Source organism: Pavona decussata, unplaced genomic scaffold (genome assembly GCF_977016875.1).
Source record: "Pavona decussata unplaced genomic scaffold, jaPavDecu1.1 SCAFFOLD_254, whole genome shotgun sequence".
NCBI lineage: Eukaryota > Metazoa > Cnidaria > Anthozoa > Scleractinia > Agariciidae > Pavona > Pavona decussata.
In genome coordinates this window covers 6778719-6797755 of record NW_028145657.1, presented here as the reverse complement: position 1 = coordinate 6797755, position 19037 = coordinate 6778719, and the positions used below count along the sequence as shown (strand labels likewise).

General features: G+C 37.1%; 2 protein-coding genes across 2 annotated transcripts; one reads left to right on the top strand and one right to left on the bottom strand.

Moving 5' to 3' along the window:
* Positions 1–177: 177 nt before the first annotated feature.
* On the bottom strand, positions 178–12309 carry LOC146456855 (uncharacterized). Its single transcript, XM_085092853.1, has 14 exons — positions 11029–12309; positions 9578–9818; positions 9215–9323; positions 8984–9087; positions 8454–8590; positions 8121–8197; positions 7200–7477; positions 6601–6752; positions 5447–5531; positions 4880–5094; positions 4605–4697; positions 4049–4265; positions 3687–3773; positions 178–3275 (listed from the first exon to the last, which is right to left on the bottom strand). The coding sequence occupies exons 1-14, from the start codon at positions 11992–11994 to the stop codon at positions 1984–1986; spliced, it is 4053 nt and encodes a 1350-aa protein (XP_084948979.1). The 5' UTR covers positions 11995–12309; the 3' UTR covers positions 178–1983.
* Positions 12310–14618: 2309 nt separating this feature from the next.
* Positions 14619–18362, top strand: LOC146456854 (beta-1 adrenergic receptor-like). Its single transcript, XM_085092895.1, has 2 exons — positions 14619–14802; positions 16905–18362. Exon 2 carries the CDS (start codon positions 16930–16932, stop codon positions 17842–17844), a length of 915 nt encoding a protein of 304 aa, XP_084949021.1. The 5' UTR covers positions 14619–14802; positions 16905–16929; the 3' UTR covers positions 17845–18362.
* The last annotated feature ends 675 nt before the right edge of the window (positions 18363–19037 follow it).

Here is a 19037-nt window from a genome sequence, read left to right as displayed (position 1 = left end):
GACAAATTACGCTCAACAAACGTAAGTTTCTGACTGGATTTCTGAATTTTGGGATTTCACATTAATGCTGAAATTTCGCGCCAAAATCAAGGGGTAATTTGTCAATCACGATATTAATGCCGTAATTATTATTTCATTGAACAAGTTTGTTCCTTTCTCTGAAGAGGGAACGAAACATTTTAACACTCAAATATCCTGATTTTTTTTATTTCTAAACGTTAATAACCACATGAAAAAAAATATGTTGGTCAGTGTTTTCCCCTCAGCTTTAGGTAAAATTTTACCCAATAGGGGAACAGAAAATGTTTGAAGCTTAATCTGTTTGGGTCTTCAGAAAAAAAAAAAAAACAATTTCAGGAATTTTGCTTGTTCAAATTAAATTTTACCCAAGGAAGCAACAGAAAATGTTAGAACTTAACATTTCTTTTGGTTTGCAAAAAACTGTTTTGTTAGGTATTAATTGACACAGGCAAATTAATGCCCCAGTGCTTCTGTTATTCAAGGTAAAGTTTTACCCAACGAATCAACAGAAAATATTAGAAGTTAACATTTCTTTTGGTTTACAAAAAGCTATTGTGTTAGGTATTAATTGACACAGGCAAATTAATGCCCCAGTGCTTCTGTTATTCAAGGTAAAGTTTTACCCAACGAAACAACAGAAAATATTAGAAGTTAACATTTCTTTTGGTTTACAAAAAGCTATTGTGTTAGGTATTAATTGACACAGGCAAATTAATGCCCCAGTGCTTCTGTTATTCAAGGTAAAGTTTTACCCAACGAATCAACAGAAAATATTAGAACTTAACATTTCTTTTGGTTTACAAAAAGCTATTGTGTTAGGTATTAATTGACACAGGCAAATTAATGCCCCAGTGCTTCTGTTATTCAAGGTAAAGTTTTACCCAACGAAACAACAGAAAATGTTAGAAGTTAACATTAATTTTCTTTTGGTTTGCAAAAAACTATTGTGTTAGGTATTAATTGACACAGGCAATTAATGCCCCAGTGCTTCTGTTATTCAAGGTAAAGTTTTACCCAACGAATCAACAGCAAAATTAGAAGTTAACATTTCTTTTGGTTTACAAAAAGCTATTGTGTTAGGTATTAATTGACACAGGCAAATTAATGCCCCAGTGCTTCTGTTACTTCAGGTAAAGTTTTACCCAACGAAACAACAGAAAATGTTAGAAGTTAACATTAATTTTCTTTTGGTTTGCAAAAAACTATTGTGTTAGGTATTAATTGACACAGGCAAATTAATGCCCCAGTGCCTCTGTTACTTCAGGTAAAGTTTTACCCAAGGAAGCAACAGAAAAAGTTAGAACTTAACATTTCTTTTGGGTTTACAAAAAGCTATCGTGTTAGGTATTAATTGACACAGGCAAATTAATGCCCCAGTGCTTCTGTTACTTCAGGTAAAGTTTTACCCAAGGAAGCAACAGAAAATGTTAGAAGTTAACATTTCTTTTGGTTTACAAAAAGCTATTGTGTTAGGTATTAATTGACACAGGCAAATTAATGCCCCAGTGCTTCTGTTATTCAAGGTAAAGTTTTACCCAACGAATAAACAGAAAATATTAGAAGTTAACATTTCTTTTGGTTTACAAAAAGCTATCGTGTTAGGTATTAATTGACACAGGCAAATTAATGCCCCAGTGCTTCTGTTACTTCAGGTAACGTTTTACCTAAGGAAGCAACAGAAAATGTTAGAAGTTAACATTTCTTTTGGTTTGCAAAAAAAACCTATTGTATTAGGTATTAATTAAATTACAATACATTATCATATCAATTTTCTGATCATACGCGTAGGCCGCAAAATGAAATGTGATACTCGAACACAAGTATTTTTACCCTTGGGGCATCAGTTTTAACAGAGTTGTTGTAAAATGTTGCTATCCTTTAAATAGCAATATGATGATGTTGAACAAAAATAAATAGTTTAGTTAAGAGACTTAAATGTCCACAACATTTGATTTCAGACCTTCAATTGCTAACAGTAAGTGGAAGGTTTTGAAGTTTTTGTTCATGCAGCTCAAGAACCATGATTCTTCTAAAAGATACCAGGTGTCCAGGCATGGGGTGTTGCAACACCAAACACCTTGCATACATGCAAAGATAAACCCCACAGTCATAATCGTTGTGCTGCTGAGGGATGTCTGTTGGCTTGTTGCAGTTAAAATTCCAATCACTGGCATTAATGCTGGTGTCCAGCTCTTCCAACAGCAGCCACATCTTAGAAATGGCCTCTTTAGCAGATGGCTTCACAAATGCTCCTGCCATGCTATCAAGTACCATGATTTCTTGTTTTTTAGGCAGAAGAGTAAGCAAGAACCAGTGCTTGCTTTCTTGCGAGTTACAGGGGACAAGAACAACATCTTGCTCCAATAGGGGAGATTTGCCTCTCAGAACATCTTTTGCTGGCTGCCTCCCTGCTGATTTCTCAAAACGCTCCCACCCAATGAAATCCACTTTTTGACCACTGACTGCACTCTGTTTGGCAATAAGCTCCAGATACCCCTCAATTGCAAAATTTGTGAGATGATTCTCTTCTGATGTTGGACTACATCCTCTTAAGGAGACAAGGTCGGTGGTGTCTATCGAGCTGCTGCCCTGAAATGGTACCACACCTTCAACTAAGCTATCGACTAGGAAAGATTCACGGCTTGGAAGAACACATGTTGTTATCCTCTGGAAAGGGGCAGACCAGCTTGGCAGAAGCCCATATTGCACCTGAGATCCAACACAAAGAAGTTGCTGTCTACATCTTTGTGGGTTTACAGATGTAGAGTCACTATGGTTGGTGGAGAACACTATGGCCACCTCTTCTACACTGCCATCATCTGAACATGTCTTATCAAAAACAGAAGAAAGTCTAGGACTCTGATTTGTAACAGGATTTTCTAGATTAGCTGACAATGGATCTGGGTCTAATGGTGAAATGCCATCGAGGTCAGCACTTGATGTTTGAGGCTGCAGTTGACTAGCAAGAGCCTTTAATGAATGTGCAGAACTTACAAAGTTGGCACCTCTTGCATGGCTGAGTGCATTCTCATATGAAGCCTCCCAGTCATCATGATCATAGGTGAAGCTTCTTCTGGGATCGGACACTTCCTCTATGCGTGTCCCATGGTCTGGGGAGTATACATACTTCAGGTAGTCCTCCCCAAAGAGCTTCACAAAAAGATCTGCCATCAGTCTTATCCAAACCTTATCGTCCTCAGTCCAAGAGACTCGTGCGTTTCTCCATCCACAGCCACGAAAAGCAAATTGTTTACCTTGAAGACAAACAAACATTTCTTATTCCATTGCATACAACACAGCTTTTAGCTGGGAAGCAACTTAAACCATAAAATATTTTATATAGCCTGATAATTTAAGAAAAACTAATTTAATGCAGTTGCTATCTTAACAAAACTTAATTCATAATATGATATCCCCTAAAGAGGTCTCCTTTTAACTAAAGGTGAAAAAAAAAACAAATGTGAAATAAGTTCTTAGCCCCTGCTATAAACTGCTGGCTTGAACGAAACTGATACCAAAAAAAATAAATAAATAAAAAATAAGCAAAGTATTAGGAATTGAACAGAGGCAAATTTATGTCCCAGTGGTTCTGTTGCTTTTGGTAAACTTTTACCCAACAAAAATCAAGACAACAGAGTCATGTAAGTAACATGTTAGTTGCTTACCCTTTGCTATACACTGCTGGGCTTGAACAAACTGGTACCTAATCCAGAGCAGCCTTTCAGCATACCAGTGTGTGAGGATCTGTTGAACTAAAATGGCATTGAAAAATTAATCGTTGATAAGTCAACCCAACAACGGCCATTTCCACCTTTACAAATGTTATGTCTTAATTCACTGATCAAAAGAGATGCTGCATGAAATTTTAAATGGATAAAGAAGTTTATGAATACTGTTATCATTATTTATTTTAGGGTGCAATTACATAAGGTAGCATTTTGTTTACACCTACAGTGTATTTTTGCCTTTCCCCTTTTTTTTTACACACATAATGTCACAAGATAAAAAAAACAGAAATGTCACTCACTTGACTGTCCTTCAGCTGAAGAATCATGGTTTGTAGCACGGGAATATAGCATTCTCTGCTCTTTGTGGGAAGCTTCAAAGCCCTGATTCGAGAAAAGGCGAAAAGAACGATGCTGTCGAAACAACATGGCACTGTGATCCACAGTTAAGTGAGCATAATCGCCCATTCCAAGTGTGACTCCAAAGAGATGTCGTAGAAGAAAACCCCATAGTTTGCACTACAGAGAAACAAATGAATTTGTATGTCATACACAGTCACACTTTATAATACATGTCAATGTCTGTGCACATGAAGATACAAATTGTATCACCCTGAACTTTAATTTAATTCAATTATTTTTTTTTAATCTAGTAACTGGTGGCCATCCAGGGTATAGCTCAAGTTGTAGGTTTCAAGAAGGTAACTTGGAACATTTGGTCCAAACTGGGTTTGAGAGGTGTTAGTGGTGTCAAACTGAGTATGAATCAGTACTGTCCTGATTAGTCATAAACACATCCCAAAGTTAAAAATATATAATAACCATATTTAATTATTGTATGAGATCTATTCAATGCACCTTAACATCATGTATGTCAATTTGGTCCTCTTCATCCACTGCAAAAATAGTGTCTCGAATTGTGAAACTGATGACTTTCCATTCCAAGAAAACCTTGATAAAAACAAAAGGAAAAGATGATCCAAAAGTCTGTGTTAACCAATGAGCAAAACAATAATAAAAGTAATACAGTTTTATAAATACTTATTTATTTAACATGTGCTTGGAAAAACATTGAGAAGAAAGATTGCAGCTGTCTCTTTTGAAGCCAAGATGAACTAGTATTATTTACTAACCTTTCTAAAATGATCTAGTTGAAGCTGAGCAGCCAGGTTTGCCATGGCATCTTGGGTACATGTAGTATCCTTCGGCTTTGAGGAATTTGATCTCTTCTTCTTTTTAGGGGGCTTCAAACATGCATCACTTTGTTCACTTGCCAAAAACCTCTCTTCTATGTCACTCTGAATTTCCACTGCTTTGTCGTGAGATTCAGTAAGGAACTCCTTTAGTGCTTAAAAAACAAAAACACATAAACAAACAAGTTAACAAACTTCATGAATGAAAAGAGATAATAGTAGGGTAATAATGATGTCTATGGTAAGCATGTTTCAAATGCTAGTCACCCGCTGCCTGATGGCCAGCAATCAAGTGTTGTGGAATTTAAATTTCCAAATCATGAGAAAGATTGTATTGCGCCAGGACAACAATGATTATTAGGATCCAGTTCAGCACATTTGCACATGTATTATTCAATTAAACAACTTATAAGGAATTTAAAATACAAGCTTTTAATGTTGCTTTTTATGCCATTGCACATTTCAGTTCACTGTTCTAACTTAGAATTAAAAGACACAATTGTTCACCTAGTGTGTCATTCAGGCAAACAGTTTCCTGTTTTGAGCCAAAGTCTCGTGTGAATATCCCACTGTCCAAAATTGCCTTCACATACTGAAAAAAAAAAAAAAAAAAAGAACAGGTCAAACTTCATTTGAAAGTAACTGTCAAGTACATTTTGCATTCAGTAGCCTGTAGGAAAGTAGGATTAGCCTTACTCCAATCGCTCTGAGAGACTTTAAACCTTGCCAGGTTTCATTTTAACAAAAGAGTGTCATGCCTTCACCATTCAGACAGACAAGAACTAGATAGAAAACAGCATATCTTTAATAAAGACATAAAGCTTATTTCTCGATGCTCTAAGCATATCTCAATTTAACCATAATCAACAAAGCTAGTCAGTTCTTTCAACTTTTGGTGACATCAACTTGTAATCAAAAACCACTCTGAGAAACCATCCCATGCACGTTATCCCATATAAACCAAATGTGTTTAAAATGTATATTACTAAATGTAGGTATACTAGGTTTGTCACACTTGGAAATCCTCAAGTAGAAGAGAACTGAAACATACAGAAACTAGTTATTACTGTTTTAGTTTTAATAAAAGGTACATGTATGGTATACTATATTTTTTCTAACTTTCTTGTTTTTCTTTCCTCAGTGAAAAGTATTTGTTTTGTACATTTCAGAAATTCTCCTGGGTGGGGGACACTATAAACTGTGTGTTATAGTTTTCTAGTACAGGAATTAAAGGTACATGTATGGTATACTATATTTTTTCTTATTTTCTTGTTTTTCTTTCCTCAGTGAAAAGTATTTGTTTTGTTCATTTCAGAAATTCTCCTGGGTGGGGGACACTATAAACTGTTGGGTCCAGGAATGTGCAACTGGTCCTTGAAGCCCTTAGGCCATGTACCAGACCATGTTCAGCTACATTTTGAAACCCTACCCTAGGCACCAAAAATGAAATTGCCACCATATGTAAGACTAAATATTAACCAGCTAATCCCACAAATATATCATACAACTGATACCTTTCCCATATTTCCTTTTTTCTAGACCAAAACCCCTTCAAGACTAACCTGCTTGAAAAAACATACACTTTACAGTGGCACATACTTCATAATAGAGCTTTAAAATGGCATATCCTTCCCCTGGGCAAATTCTTTATGTAATCTTACCAATGTGATGCTCTCATAATAAGACACATAGCCCAAGACAACTTCTCTGCAGCTATTGGGAACCTCTGCATAGTACTTCTGGAGTTTCTCTAAAGGCAAGGAGTCTATCACAATCCTATCTGAATTAGCGAGAACAGCTCGTTCTGTAGAACCTAGTAAGAAACAAAAATAATAATAATATAAATGATCATTAGATAGTAATCATATTTTTAAAAACTGCATGTAAAGATGGTTTTCAGCATGGCAATGAAAATACAAAAACAGATAAACTGACTTTTCTGTTTGAGAGGTGGGGGGGGGGGGGGGATATTTTAGCAATGGGATGCAAATTATTTACAACCAAAAAACAAATCTGTCTCAGCATCATTACACCACTAAATAAGCAAATTTGAAATATGACAGAAATTTCCTACGCCCCTCTCACCAGCAATGAGGTTTAAACTGTTCTCTTAAATTCCCCATGTCTCTAAAACTTACTGTACATGTATCTGACACCTAGTTGAGCAATATGATAATCAATCAGTTGTTGTGGAATGTCTGGGATTTTTAATAAAAGGCATGATTATTTTTAACACAAAGAAAGAAGATATTGATCTTACCAGACATAGAGCTGACATGGATATTACCCTTAGTGACTGCAGTCTGTTGGCCAGTGCGCAACTTCACTTGAACACGGTCATAACCTCTGGTGTTCTCAGGACCATACATTGCGACAGCTTCATTACAAGACTTCAGGGACCCAATGCGATAAGACAGCAGTCCTAAGGAACCAAGCAGCTGTTCTGTATTTCTCATCTCCTGATGAAGGGAGCAGAGCTGTATGTGGGACAGTTCTTCATCAAGCAAAAATTCAAGGTCATCCCTCAATCCAGTCCACCTGCCAAAAACATAATTTTACACAATTCTAAAAATGAACGCTTAAAATTGGCAAATAAAAGGCTGTGCGTTGAATTCACAATAGTCTCCATTTTGCATTCAAGTTTACTTAGTAACTTTTCTCTTTCACATAGAGATTGTATAATTTTAGAATACTTCTCTATCTGAGTACAAATATAATTGCTTGTTGAGCTTCTCCTCCATAACAAAAGGTACATGCAGGTCAAGGATTAATATTACTCAAATAGACAGAACATAACCCATGATTTTCTGTAGCAATGAAGCACCCAGGAGAATTACCACACTACACCCTGATGTTTATACGTCACTGGCACAGGGTTAGTATTATACTATTGTGTCACCAGTAAACACTTCATTAACATGTTAAGAGAGAATGTTGAGCAGATTCTATTGCCTATGACTTTAAAGGGGACAGTACGATGGCACAGCGCTTGAACACACACCTTAATGTCCTGCATTCAATGTGCTAACCATTACACCACATGACTATAAAACTGCCACAATTAAGTACTTAAATTAATCTTGCATTGAGTTCAGGTAAGTTAAAAATATCTTGTTTATTAACAACACTCTTCACTGAACATTGATTTTTAAGTTAAACAATATGAACCAAACATGCTTACTTTCCAATGTTGGCTTTTGACTGCAGACAAGTGAGACAAGTTTCATCAAATCGTCCGGATAGATGCTCTTTGCAAGCCTGCATAATTAACCATAATAACATTTGGTTACAGCTTGATAAGTATTTAGGAAAATGCATGGTGACATTTTATTGTCTCTCAACTTGCTTATCTTAATTGCATTTATTAATAAACTGACTGTCTGTAAAGGGTTTTTTTTCTTTGTAGGATGAGAAACTGGAGCTGATTTTCATAAAGAAAACAATTGACTATAGGGTTAACCATAACCATAAACCTAGGCTAGGAAGATCTGGCTCTAACATAGCTTTTACTTACCCTCAAAGCTGTGCAAAATGCACAGAAATCCACATCAAACCCTTGGCCCCCTAAAACTGATCTCAAAGGAGCACCATCTTCTCCATCTTCCCAGAGCCTTCGTAACAGAAGTAACAGTGATTTGTAGTCCAGGGTCACTAAACAAGAAACAGTAATATTATCTGCTTGCAAGATTTCTTATTTGGCAGTATTCATTCCACCCCTTAACAGTCAATTTCTTAAAGTTTAATTATTCTTAATTTTTGGGTCATACTGTACTCCAATAAAAAGACAAACACTGGTTTGAAAAGTGTCGATCTGTGCAAAAGAGTTTAATTCACAACATGTTCATGAATATTATATTAAATACCAAACTTAAACAACCACTTTGAAATGACAAGCTGCAATCATTTATTTTCTTCAACTATCCTTTCCTGTAATTAATAATATATCGCAACAAATTTCAAGCAGATTAATAGTTCAAAACATGCATGGTACATATAAGAGATTGTAAATTTTGTGTACATCATATAAGTCAGTCCAACCCTTACCTACAAACTTAATCTTGTAATCTTTTCCATCAACTGAAACACCACTTTCCTTAATGGCATTCTTCTCATGATTTAGCCTTCGAATTAGCTTTGGCAATTCTTCCCTGTAAAATACATGGAAGGTATAACAACAAAATTCCAATATTTACCACAAGTTTTAACCTGAACATTAGATTGGAATCGAGTTGAATTGCAAGTTTGAAGTCAAAGCTGTAAGCCTGTATATGTTACCTGTTCTCTTTGCAGTTTCCAATTGCTAAAGGATACACTGAGCTACAACTTTCTGCACTTGAATGTTTAAAATTTACTGGTACAACTCCCACAGAAACTTGATCTTTTCCTGTTATTTGGAAAAAAATAAAAAATATATAATGTGAAATATTATTATCATGATGTTTGGTACTGAGAACTTACTCTACAATTTGCTGGTGAAATTGACAATAACACAATATGCATATTAAAAATAAAGCGCCGTTTTATTGAAATTATAACAGGTGCTTAAAGCTTAAAGTTGTTGTTGTGGTTGTTGTCTGTGACTGATATACAAATTGTGATTCACAAGAAAGGTTGAACTGAAAGTAATCAAGACAATACCTGCAAAAGGCCGTCCATCCAACTTAATGTTAAAAATCATGGAAGGCTGTGCTGCATTATGCAGTCTGGCTTCACGAATGGCCCAAATGATTGCTTGCCCTAGGCCTACTGAATAACCAATTATGCCACATTCTGGATCCAGTGCACTGATTTTTACGACGGACTGGGTCGTGGAAAACACCATTGACCTGCAGGCCTTAATCATGTTCTTTGTTAGAAGACATTGCAAGTCACCATCTCTCTTTAATTGAAAAAGAAAATAATAATTTAAATACTTCAAAAAATAAATCTGGTCAAAATGTCGCTAAATTAATTACTTAGGCAAAGTTAACTGTGAACCAATCCAGTCAGCAGTTTTTCCCCATGGTGTAAATGACCTGTGAGGGAACCTGGCCTGTGGGGTGATTGTGGGGGCACATCAGGTTTCTCACATTTTCATTTGCATTGTTTTAGGTGTCACTGCTACTGATCACGTAGTGCAAATCTTTACAGATTCTGGTTAATGTCAGTACCTATAGCCACAAGAGTGGAATAAAATTTAATAAAAATTAAGCCCTGTGAAACAGCCCATGATATTTAGTTGATGATCGTCACAATATTATCATCCATCATTATCACCTATCAGGCGGATGGTCAAATGGCTCAAATAAACTTATGAAAGCCAAGGATAGTTTACTGTGAGCCTCTTGAGTCAGGTTCCTGCTGAGTTTAAACATTGCAAACATGGCGATGCACTTTAAGTTACAAAATTTTACATGGATAAAATTTTAGGGGCAAAAAAGAAAGGCAGTCTGCTTCAGTTTCCTTCAGTTGTTGGAAGAACTAATGGCAGATGAATTAAGAGAATGCTGCCCCCCAATGCGGCCGACCCCTGGGAATCAGGATATTTTGAAAATCAGCTGGCAAATGCCCATCAGCCGGGACGAAAGCATTGTTCGAATGCCCTAGGGTAGGCGCTCAAAACTGTTTTATTTTCTTTGTTTCTCAACTTATTCTCAATAACATCTAAGGTAATTTAGGCCAAATTTTATAGTCCCAGTTAGGAATTGTTTCCCATATTTAGTGTCAAAATAGGTTATTCTGCAGTGCTAGCATCCAATTTATGTATAATTATAAATGTACATATTCTAGAAGAAACTTACTGCGATTTGCCAATGAATTGGTCATTAGAAGAAGCAACTATGTTATAAGGTAAAAAAGTAAGATGGTCAAATACCCCAGGGTAATTATGTGGAAGACAAATGCCCGACCCCCGGGATGGAAAGTGTGGGAAAAAGCCCCACCACTGCCTGGGGGGTGGGGGATGGGCACAGCTAGAATTTCCTGATGCATAACTGTCATTGACTATCATTAACTCTTTAGTTGACTATGTGCCTGGGCATCAACCAAAAATATAAAGAGGAATTCAACCATGCATTTAATTAATGCAAACGTCATAAACGAAAGCTTACCCCACTCTTTCCAAGGTTAAGGAAATTTAGAACTGTTTGCCAGCCATCGTCAGGCAATTTGGTCTCAAGTTTCACGTACAGCTGTACCCAGTCAGGAACTCTCATGGCAGCCTCCTGCTTTTGTTTAACATCTGGGGTAAAAGCTAATTCAGCAGCAGATTCAAGCCCTTTGCTTTCTGCAACAATCTCTATAGCTTCCGATATGGCTGACTTCACTGCCTGTTGATGTTCCTCCTTGCCATAAATAAATCCATAACCCAGAATTGCTCCCAGACGTCCATAACTTGAGTGGAAAGCATCGTCAATATCCTCAAGTGCAAGATTGGAAACTGTTCGCATCTCTCTTTTCTTGGAGATCGGCCCAAGTGAACTATCATTAATGTTACTCAGGATTAAGGTGTCCATCTTTCTAGATGTAGAAGGCAGTGGTGTCGTTGGGGGCGTTTCCAAAGTATTTGCAATTGAATTTTTTGTTTGCCTCACCTTTTCACGATAGAATTGTAAATCCTTCTCGAGAATTGCGATTCTTTGGCTTTTCGGTGTTCCATCGATCGCCATATTCGCTGTTCCATCGATCGCTCTGCTCTCGCCGACATCCAAGTTGTTGATTTTGTCAACAAGGCTCACAAAAACATCGGACGACAAAAATCCGTCATCTGCCGTCGAGCAGAGCTTTACCAAGCCACCGCAAAGGCCAAACAAAGTAATCGCGAACGCTTCTTCGGAGTTCTGCACTCCAAACCACTCACAAGGAACGTGTTCTCCGTTTTCCCGCCAAAGATCGGCGACTCGTACGCGACTGATCTCGTTCGGAAAGCATTCAAAAAACTTTCCTTTTAAAAATTGACTGACCTTACGGCCTACAAGTCGGCTCGAGAGAGAAAACCATTTCTTCCTCTGGCTGAGACTAGAGCCAAAAACGCGATGAAGCGAAAACATATTCGCTTCGTTTGGAATACGCGCCATAGCTCTGGCGCGAGACGAGCGAAAATGGATTCGTCTTTCCCGCAAAATCCATCTCGTTTCTAAATATGGACATTCAGTTCTAAATTAACTTGACATTTCTGTTTTCCGTTTGAGACAATGTCACATCATCCGATCCGACAAATCAGGCCGACTGACAGATGAACCCCTTTCCCTGCGAAGTCATCAACACTTCTAGTAATCGGCTTTGCAAGTTTGTTGACAGTTTTTTTTGACCGCTAATGTAATTATCATATGACGTAACAGAAGTCCGACAGGGAATCTCCCGCTGAATCCTGAGAGGGGTAAAGCCGCTCATGCCAGCGGGGCTACCGCGTTTTCGAGACAAGCAAATCATAACACGAGAAAATTTATTGTATAGATGATTAATTTTCAATAGAAGCAAAATAATATTTCAATGTTGGCACTATGGTAGCTTAAGCCATCCGCCAAAGGTATATAGAGCTCTTGATCAAATAATAAGCCGAATTTTAAGCTGGAGACGTCAAGACGTCCTGGAATTTGTTCCGGTAGCCAGAGTTTTTAAATGCTAATTGCCATTGGTGTTAAGTGTTTGGAAAGTTTATTTGTCCCTGTTTAGACAGAAAGAATATAGCAAATATTTTCAATGTTTTACTTCCTCTTGTTCATTGTTTTAATAATCCATGGCCAGACTATTTGCCTTTGTCTGACCGTATTCTTATTTTTTGTGAGAGCCATTCCACTTAGTGGATGTTGGCTTAGGTAGGGTAGAATGTTTGCATAAATAATTACATAATTTAAACAATGCACTGAACAATGCAATTTATTTCATGTAAGTACATTGAAGAAGGAACCGATACAAATCATCGTTTGAAAGGTGAATTCGTGAAGTCTTCTTATATTGTTCATAAATTGAATGGAGACCGGGTCAATGGATAGCTATTTAAAGACAAAGTTATGCTCACTGCAGATTGGTTCCTGTTCACAAAGATCAATTACAAATATTGACTTTTAAATTGTCATCTTTCACTTATTTTGACAGCCAGACGTTCGTACTTCTTTTAAGTGTTTTTCTTTTTTGATACACGGGCGTGTTGAAACAATGTAAAACAGGCTGGTGTTTTGAAAAACGATAGTTATTAAATCGCGATAGCCATACACAATTCGAAACAAAGGGGAATTAAGGCAGAGATCAGCAAAATGCAAATTGCCAACGAAATTTGTTTTGTAAGCTGTTGATCTATTAGTCATATTGTCACGACTGTGTTATGCTGTTTAGTAGTTGCGTCAGTTGTGACATCCACTCTTCTGTTTACTGTTTAAATATTTGTAGTTATTATTCAGTTTATTTTTATCCAAAGGCGTTGATTGCATTGGTTACGAAAGTGATTTTTTTGGTAGAAAAGGGAAAAAACTACAACTACACCAACAATAATGGGATGAACTATAGCTGCAATAAAGTGATTACAAACGTACTGTTGTCGAATGAACTAACAATACGTCACTTTCAATTGTGTTTCCACAGGAAATTACGATTCTCTTTGAAAATACCTAAAAGTGACAAGGTCGACCCCAACCTGAGTCTTATATAAATAAGACGATGTCCCAAGCAAACAAAATAAATGCGACCATACATTGCATATTCTCAACGTTTTCCTCTATTACTTTTGTATTTATGACTTGGTTTCTTATAATAAAATGTCTTAAATTTGTTCCGTTTTGTATACTGTATATGTTAGACTCGTTAAGACATGCACCTCTGACACAAATAGGACAATGATTGTTGTTGACGAAATGAAAATATATTAAGAAATAAAAGTCTGGCTAAATTGAAACAGGAGGGGGTGGGAATAACAGTTATTGCTTCATACAAGGTTTAAACGAAACCCACCACATTTATATACCCCATTTTTTCCCGTTAAACGTGGCTAGAAATAGACTGGTTTGGCTGACAAAGTCCAGTATAAATACAACAGTGGCTATATAAATTTATTAACTAGTCTCACTTAAAATAAATTGAAACATGTATAAAATGGGTGATTTAATTTGAAAGCTAAGGTTTGTACCGATTCTGAGGTGTGAGATAGAAATAGAAATGTTGATTTAGGATACATGTTAGGCGTGAAGTGGTCGAGTTTGTGCTTTCCAGCTTTGAGTAATAATACCCAAGATTCAGAACGGTTTCACAAGGAAACTTCGATAACGAGCAAAAGAGAGAGTGAAACATTTATGGAAAAGTTGATTTCTCTTGGAATGTTGTTCGTTCCAATTCTGGGTGTTGGAACAGACATGGAAAGCAGATGTTACGATACAGATTTGAGATAAAGGGTAGGGGGAGCATATTGCCAGAATTAAGCCAGAATTTCGTATGCTTTTGAAGCCTAGGGCACAAGATTGCTACCTATGATTCAGAAGTGTGTCCCCCGGACCCCGAAAAAATCCGAAAAGTAAACAACCCACACACCGAAATGTGATGATATATTTGCTATTGGAAAATAGATCCAATTGTGTCTCAATCAAAGAACATGCCATTTTATTGTTTTGATTGGCAACGACGAAGACGTATTTATGTAACAATACAAATAACCAATTTCAACACCTTGATGGGTTTGCGATTGAATCTCATTCTGTAAACGTCCGAGAGGAAGACAACAGAATTCTTTTTACTGTTGTAAGATATCGGGACAGATTTCAACAAAAGACAGCCTGAAGTGAAAAGCCTAGTTTCCTTGCCCGTGAATTAGCACCGTGGAGAAAGTTGGCGGCTGAGAACTCTGCTTTGAAGAAGGTCAACTGAAGACATTCGCAATTTTGGCTTCTTCAACGTCGGTAAGAATTTACATTACATCAAAGTCGGTCATTTAAGATCTGAAATTAGATCATCTGGTCATGAACGGCAGAAGAAAGAGACCTTGGTAGAATTATTCAACTACGTCGTAGTTTAGTGAATACAGGGTCGGTCAGGCATTTAATTGTTATTCAAGCCTTAGGTCAGTGGGATGTTTAGATATCTAAACGTAACACAGGAAGACGATTGATTGGTTCAATTTCTGCTGTTAACGTTTCCACCTTCCCATCCCCGGGCACGGAACCCCTTCGCTTTGCCAAGGTTTTGCAACTTTTGTCCATTCGACCACCCAAGCACTGAAGGCCTTCTTGAAAACAGCATTATACAAACAAAATGAAATTTGTTTTACACCAAGAAGCTTTTAACGTAAGGCCAACTGCGAGAAACTTGAGAAGCCTGAAGAGACCTTTTGTTTTTGATCAAATATGTCCTGTTTTTGCAAACTCTATTTCCACAGCATCCTCTCGGCACTCGTACAATACCCGATTTTCATCTCGACAAAATTTTAGCAGACCAAAAATACGTACTAACTACGGTAAACACACTTTTCAATTCGCACCTTCACAAATATGGGAAACAATAGACTGCAACATTAAGCAATCAAAAATTTGCTTATAAACCAAAAGTAATGTAGAGTTCTTCACCGTCATCCGTTCGCTAAGCACGTTCATTTTCATTTTTCTTTTTCAAACCTTCCCAAATAATTTTCTCTTCCACCGAAATAATTTTCTCTTCCATCGTAAGCAGTGCCCAACTCGAAAGCAGCATGCTCCTTTGGGCACTGCTCACACTAAAACCAAACAAATTTATCCTAATTCTTTTTAATCCTCCTTGTAATATAAATGTTTATTGTTTTTTACGTATTGTATTATATCTCGTTCTACGTGTGAAAAATAAAATTGAATTGAATTGAATTGGTGTGGTTTGTTTTGTTTTGTGATAATGATAAAATTTCCCATAAAAGAAGCAGGGCCGACTCTTGTAGTTAAAAGCTATTTAATCTTTAACTTAAATGTAAATATATGAAACATATATTTTGAACTGTGAATGGCAGATCAAATAGAAGAAAGATCATCGTATGCAACTTAAGAAGTTGCGAAAAGAGAGCCTGAAAAATTCAGGCTTGAACGGGATTCGAACCCATGACCTCTGCGATGCCGGTGCAGTGCTGTACCAACCGAGCTATCAAGCCAACTTGGAGCTGGTCATATTGTGAGTTCGTAATATACCCGTGAAGGATGAATAAATAAATGTAAATATATGAAACACACATTTTGAACTGCGGATGACAGATCAAATAGAAGAAAGATCCTCACAGTTACTACTGCTTTTAAAGTTGTGCAAATAACTACGAGGGTCTTTCTTCTACTTAACCTTTCACCGGCAGTTCATTAAATGATTCATATATTCATATTTTTTTGTTTGCATTATCGTCCCTTTTAGTGCTATCGAGAAAACTTATCAAGTGTTATCAAGAATTTTGTTTCTGTTTCTTTGTCAATTAACTCTTCGTTTGTTTCTATGTTACACTACTACGCTTTTGCAACCAGCTTCATATTGACTGATATAACCATTACTGGGGATGCACATTTACAAATGCAACAATAATCCCTAATATAAGTGCAAATCTTGGGTACAATCTTTCTTCTTATAATAGACTTTATTTGTCGTATAAACTGTGTGAGGACTGTATGTCAGTTTGTTATCTAGCACAGTACATAACTAAAAAATTCCTTTACTGTAATGGTTCCCGTTGGCAATAGGCCCTGGAATTATATTCAGACTTTTACAATACCACATTTACGAACGATATTTAACTTAAACGAAATGTGAGACGTTTAGTCAGCTAGACAGGCAAACTCCGAAAAAGACTACCCGAGTTCCATATTCTCCCAACGGGAGGCGAACCTATTGACTATCCGATTACTAACTCGGATGAACTACCACTGAGCTATTGGAAACTCGTAGGAGCTAAGGCATTAAAGTAGGTTCATGTGACGAACATCCTACAGACTGCTAGAATTTGAATGTAGATGAATGGTGTATATGTGAAAGAATTATTAACCTTCTTTTCCCTTCTCAGGGAATTATTGAAAATTACGTTTAATATGGACTTCAGCAGATGGAACACCTTCTGGACTGCTTGCTATGGAGCGATGGCCTTCGTAATTATCCTTGGGAACACTCTTTCCATCACAATACTTCTCAAGAGAAGGCTTCGCAAGCGTCCCCATTTCTTGTTAATCAGTTTGGCCATGGCTGATCTGCTGGTTGGATTATGCGCAATGCCTATCTATATGACCACTGTCATTTCGAATGAAAAACTCGTGTCGAAACTTGTTTCCGATGTCGTGGATATGTTTACTGGGTTTTCGTCTGTATTTACGTTGGCCTTTATTTCTCTCGAAAGACTTAACGCTATCGTTCGGCCACTTCGTCATCGGCAACTTAGTTTAAGGAGTTACTTAGCTGCAATAGTGACGCCATGGATCCTTTCCTTGATGGTCACATCAACTAGAGTGCTGCTTCAGTTTGCCGTGATGACAATTCAGCAATTCTTGAGCGTTATTATCACCAGCTTGTCGACTCCATTAATCATATCATGTTTTGCCTATTGTGTCATTTGGAGAGCGCGAAGAACCCGAACAATACAAAGATTCCGAGAAAGGCAAGACACGAGATTCTCGAAGACGGTCTTCTTGATAACAGGGACTTTTTTCTTGACTTGGATGCCTTTTCAAGTTTTGATGATTGTGCTATTTAAGTGCTTTTTATGTAGGGACGTTTCCGTTGCAGTTGTGTTCCTTATCAAACTGCTGCAGTTCAGTAACTCGGTTATTAATTTCTTCATATACTGTTTTAGGCTTCCAATTTATCGAAGAGCACTGTTCACTATCATTCCTTGCTGCAGGGACCGTGAGCGAAATCGAATAGTTTTTCCCTTCACCGAAAACCAAACTAGTAGCATCAATCTCATTTCGTTCTCAAGCACACAATCTTTATACCATGCCAGGCATTCGTGACAGACATCAGGGAAAGATGCGTAGGTTTCACAAACATTTTGAAGCATTTTAGAAGATTCCCAAATTGTATTTGATCAAGTTAATCCTGGCCATGAACTTCAGTGACCGCCGAGAAAGGTCTGGCACTAAGTTATTAACACCGCTGACCAGCTTTAAGTTATTTGTGGTGGCTCCTTCATACCAGCACAAGATGTGATTAGAAGGAGCTCTCGTTGAAACTGTCACCGATCCAGACTCTAAATATAAATGATTTCGGAAATGAAAGTTATTTCTATGTTCAGTATGGTTCCGAAAAGTGTTCACTAGAGATTAGTTCTGGAGAAGATGACGATGGTGACCACAAACACGAACCACACTGTGGTCAAAGAACATGGTCTAGGTTCATGAAGTAAGAATATAACTGTAAAAGAAGAAAAGAATGAGCAAAACACAGCTACTAATGAATCTAGTTAGGCCACAATGTATAGTTAGTCTGTAAAGATTATGTTTTAAATAAGCCAAAATTATGAAGACCAATAAAGCAGGTAATTTGCGTTTTTGTGCGCTGCGTTCATTTCTCTCTGTTTCCGTACGTTGTATCATTGCTATTTTTCCTCAGAAGGAGCAAAGATGTTATAACCCTTCCGAGAAACTGAAATAAATGTGGCAGGGTGGTTTCAACACCTACATTTTCATTTGCATGCCGTTTTCGGCAGATGGTATGCATCGGCAGATTTATTTGACTCAAAAACTAGAAACATTTGAATACATCATGTTACAAACGAGAAACGCGTGCGTAGGTTTTCTTCTTAAGTCTCAAGGACAGCTGATCCAATTCTGTCGGGATTTCATACGACAAATTATTACATAACAACTGGTGCAATTGAAGTAGCTGACTTTTCTATGTCTTTGGTGAAGGGCGTACGTAGACTTCGTCAGTGTATCTAATTTAATGAATGTCTTTACGATGAATTCAATATCAAGGCGAGTGGCCGCCGCGGGATATGGAATCCTACTGACCTTCCGTTTTCCGTATTACACAGGGAAGGGGCAATTTTTCCCTCCCCTTTTACTTTTATTTTCAGTTCTTATTTTCTTTCTTTATCTTCTCTTGTCGTTTTTCTGTTTTAATTTAATCGTACGCTAGGGAAAGTTCTTATCTTAATGTTTTTTCTATCTTGTTATGAATTTTTATATGATGTCTTTTAATCAAT

Bases quoted from the DNA above. Each gene is read 5' to 3' on its own strand.
- LOC146456855 (XM_085092853.1), bottom strand. From the start codon at position 11,994: ATGGCGCGTATTCCAAACGAAGCGAATATGTTTTCGCTTCATCGCGTT. The intron at 9,819-11,028 runs GTAAGCTTTCGT...TTTCAATTAAAG, and splicing joins TTAACCTTGGAAAGAGTGGG to AGAGATGGTGACTTGCAATG. The intron at 6,753-7,199 runs GTAAGATCAATA...GTTTCTTACTAG, and splicing joins CCATGTCAGCTCTATGTCTG to GTTCTACAGAACGAGCTGTT.
- LOC146456854 (XM_085092895.1), top strand. From the start codon at position 16,930: ATGGACTTCAGCAGATGGAACACCTTCTGGACTGCTTGCTATGGAGCG.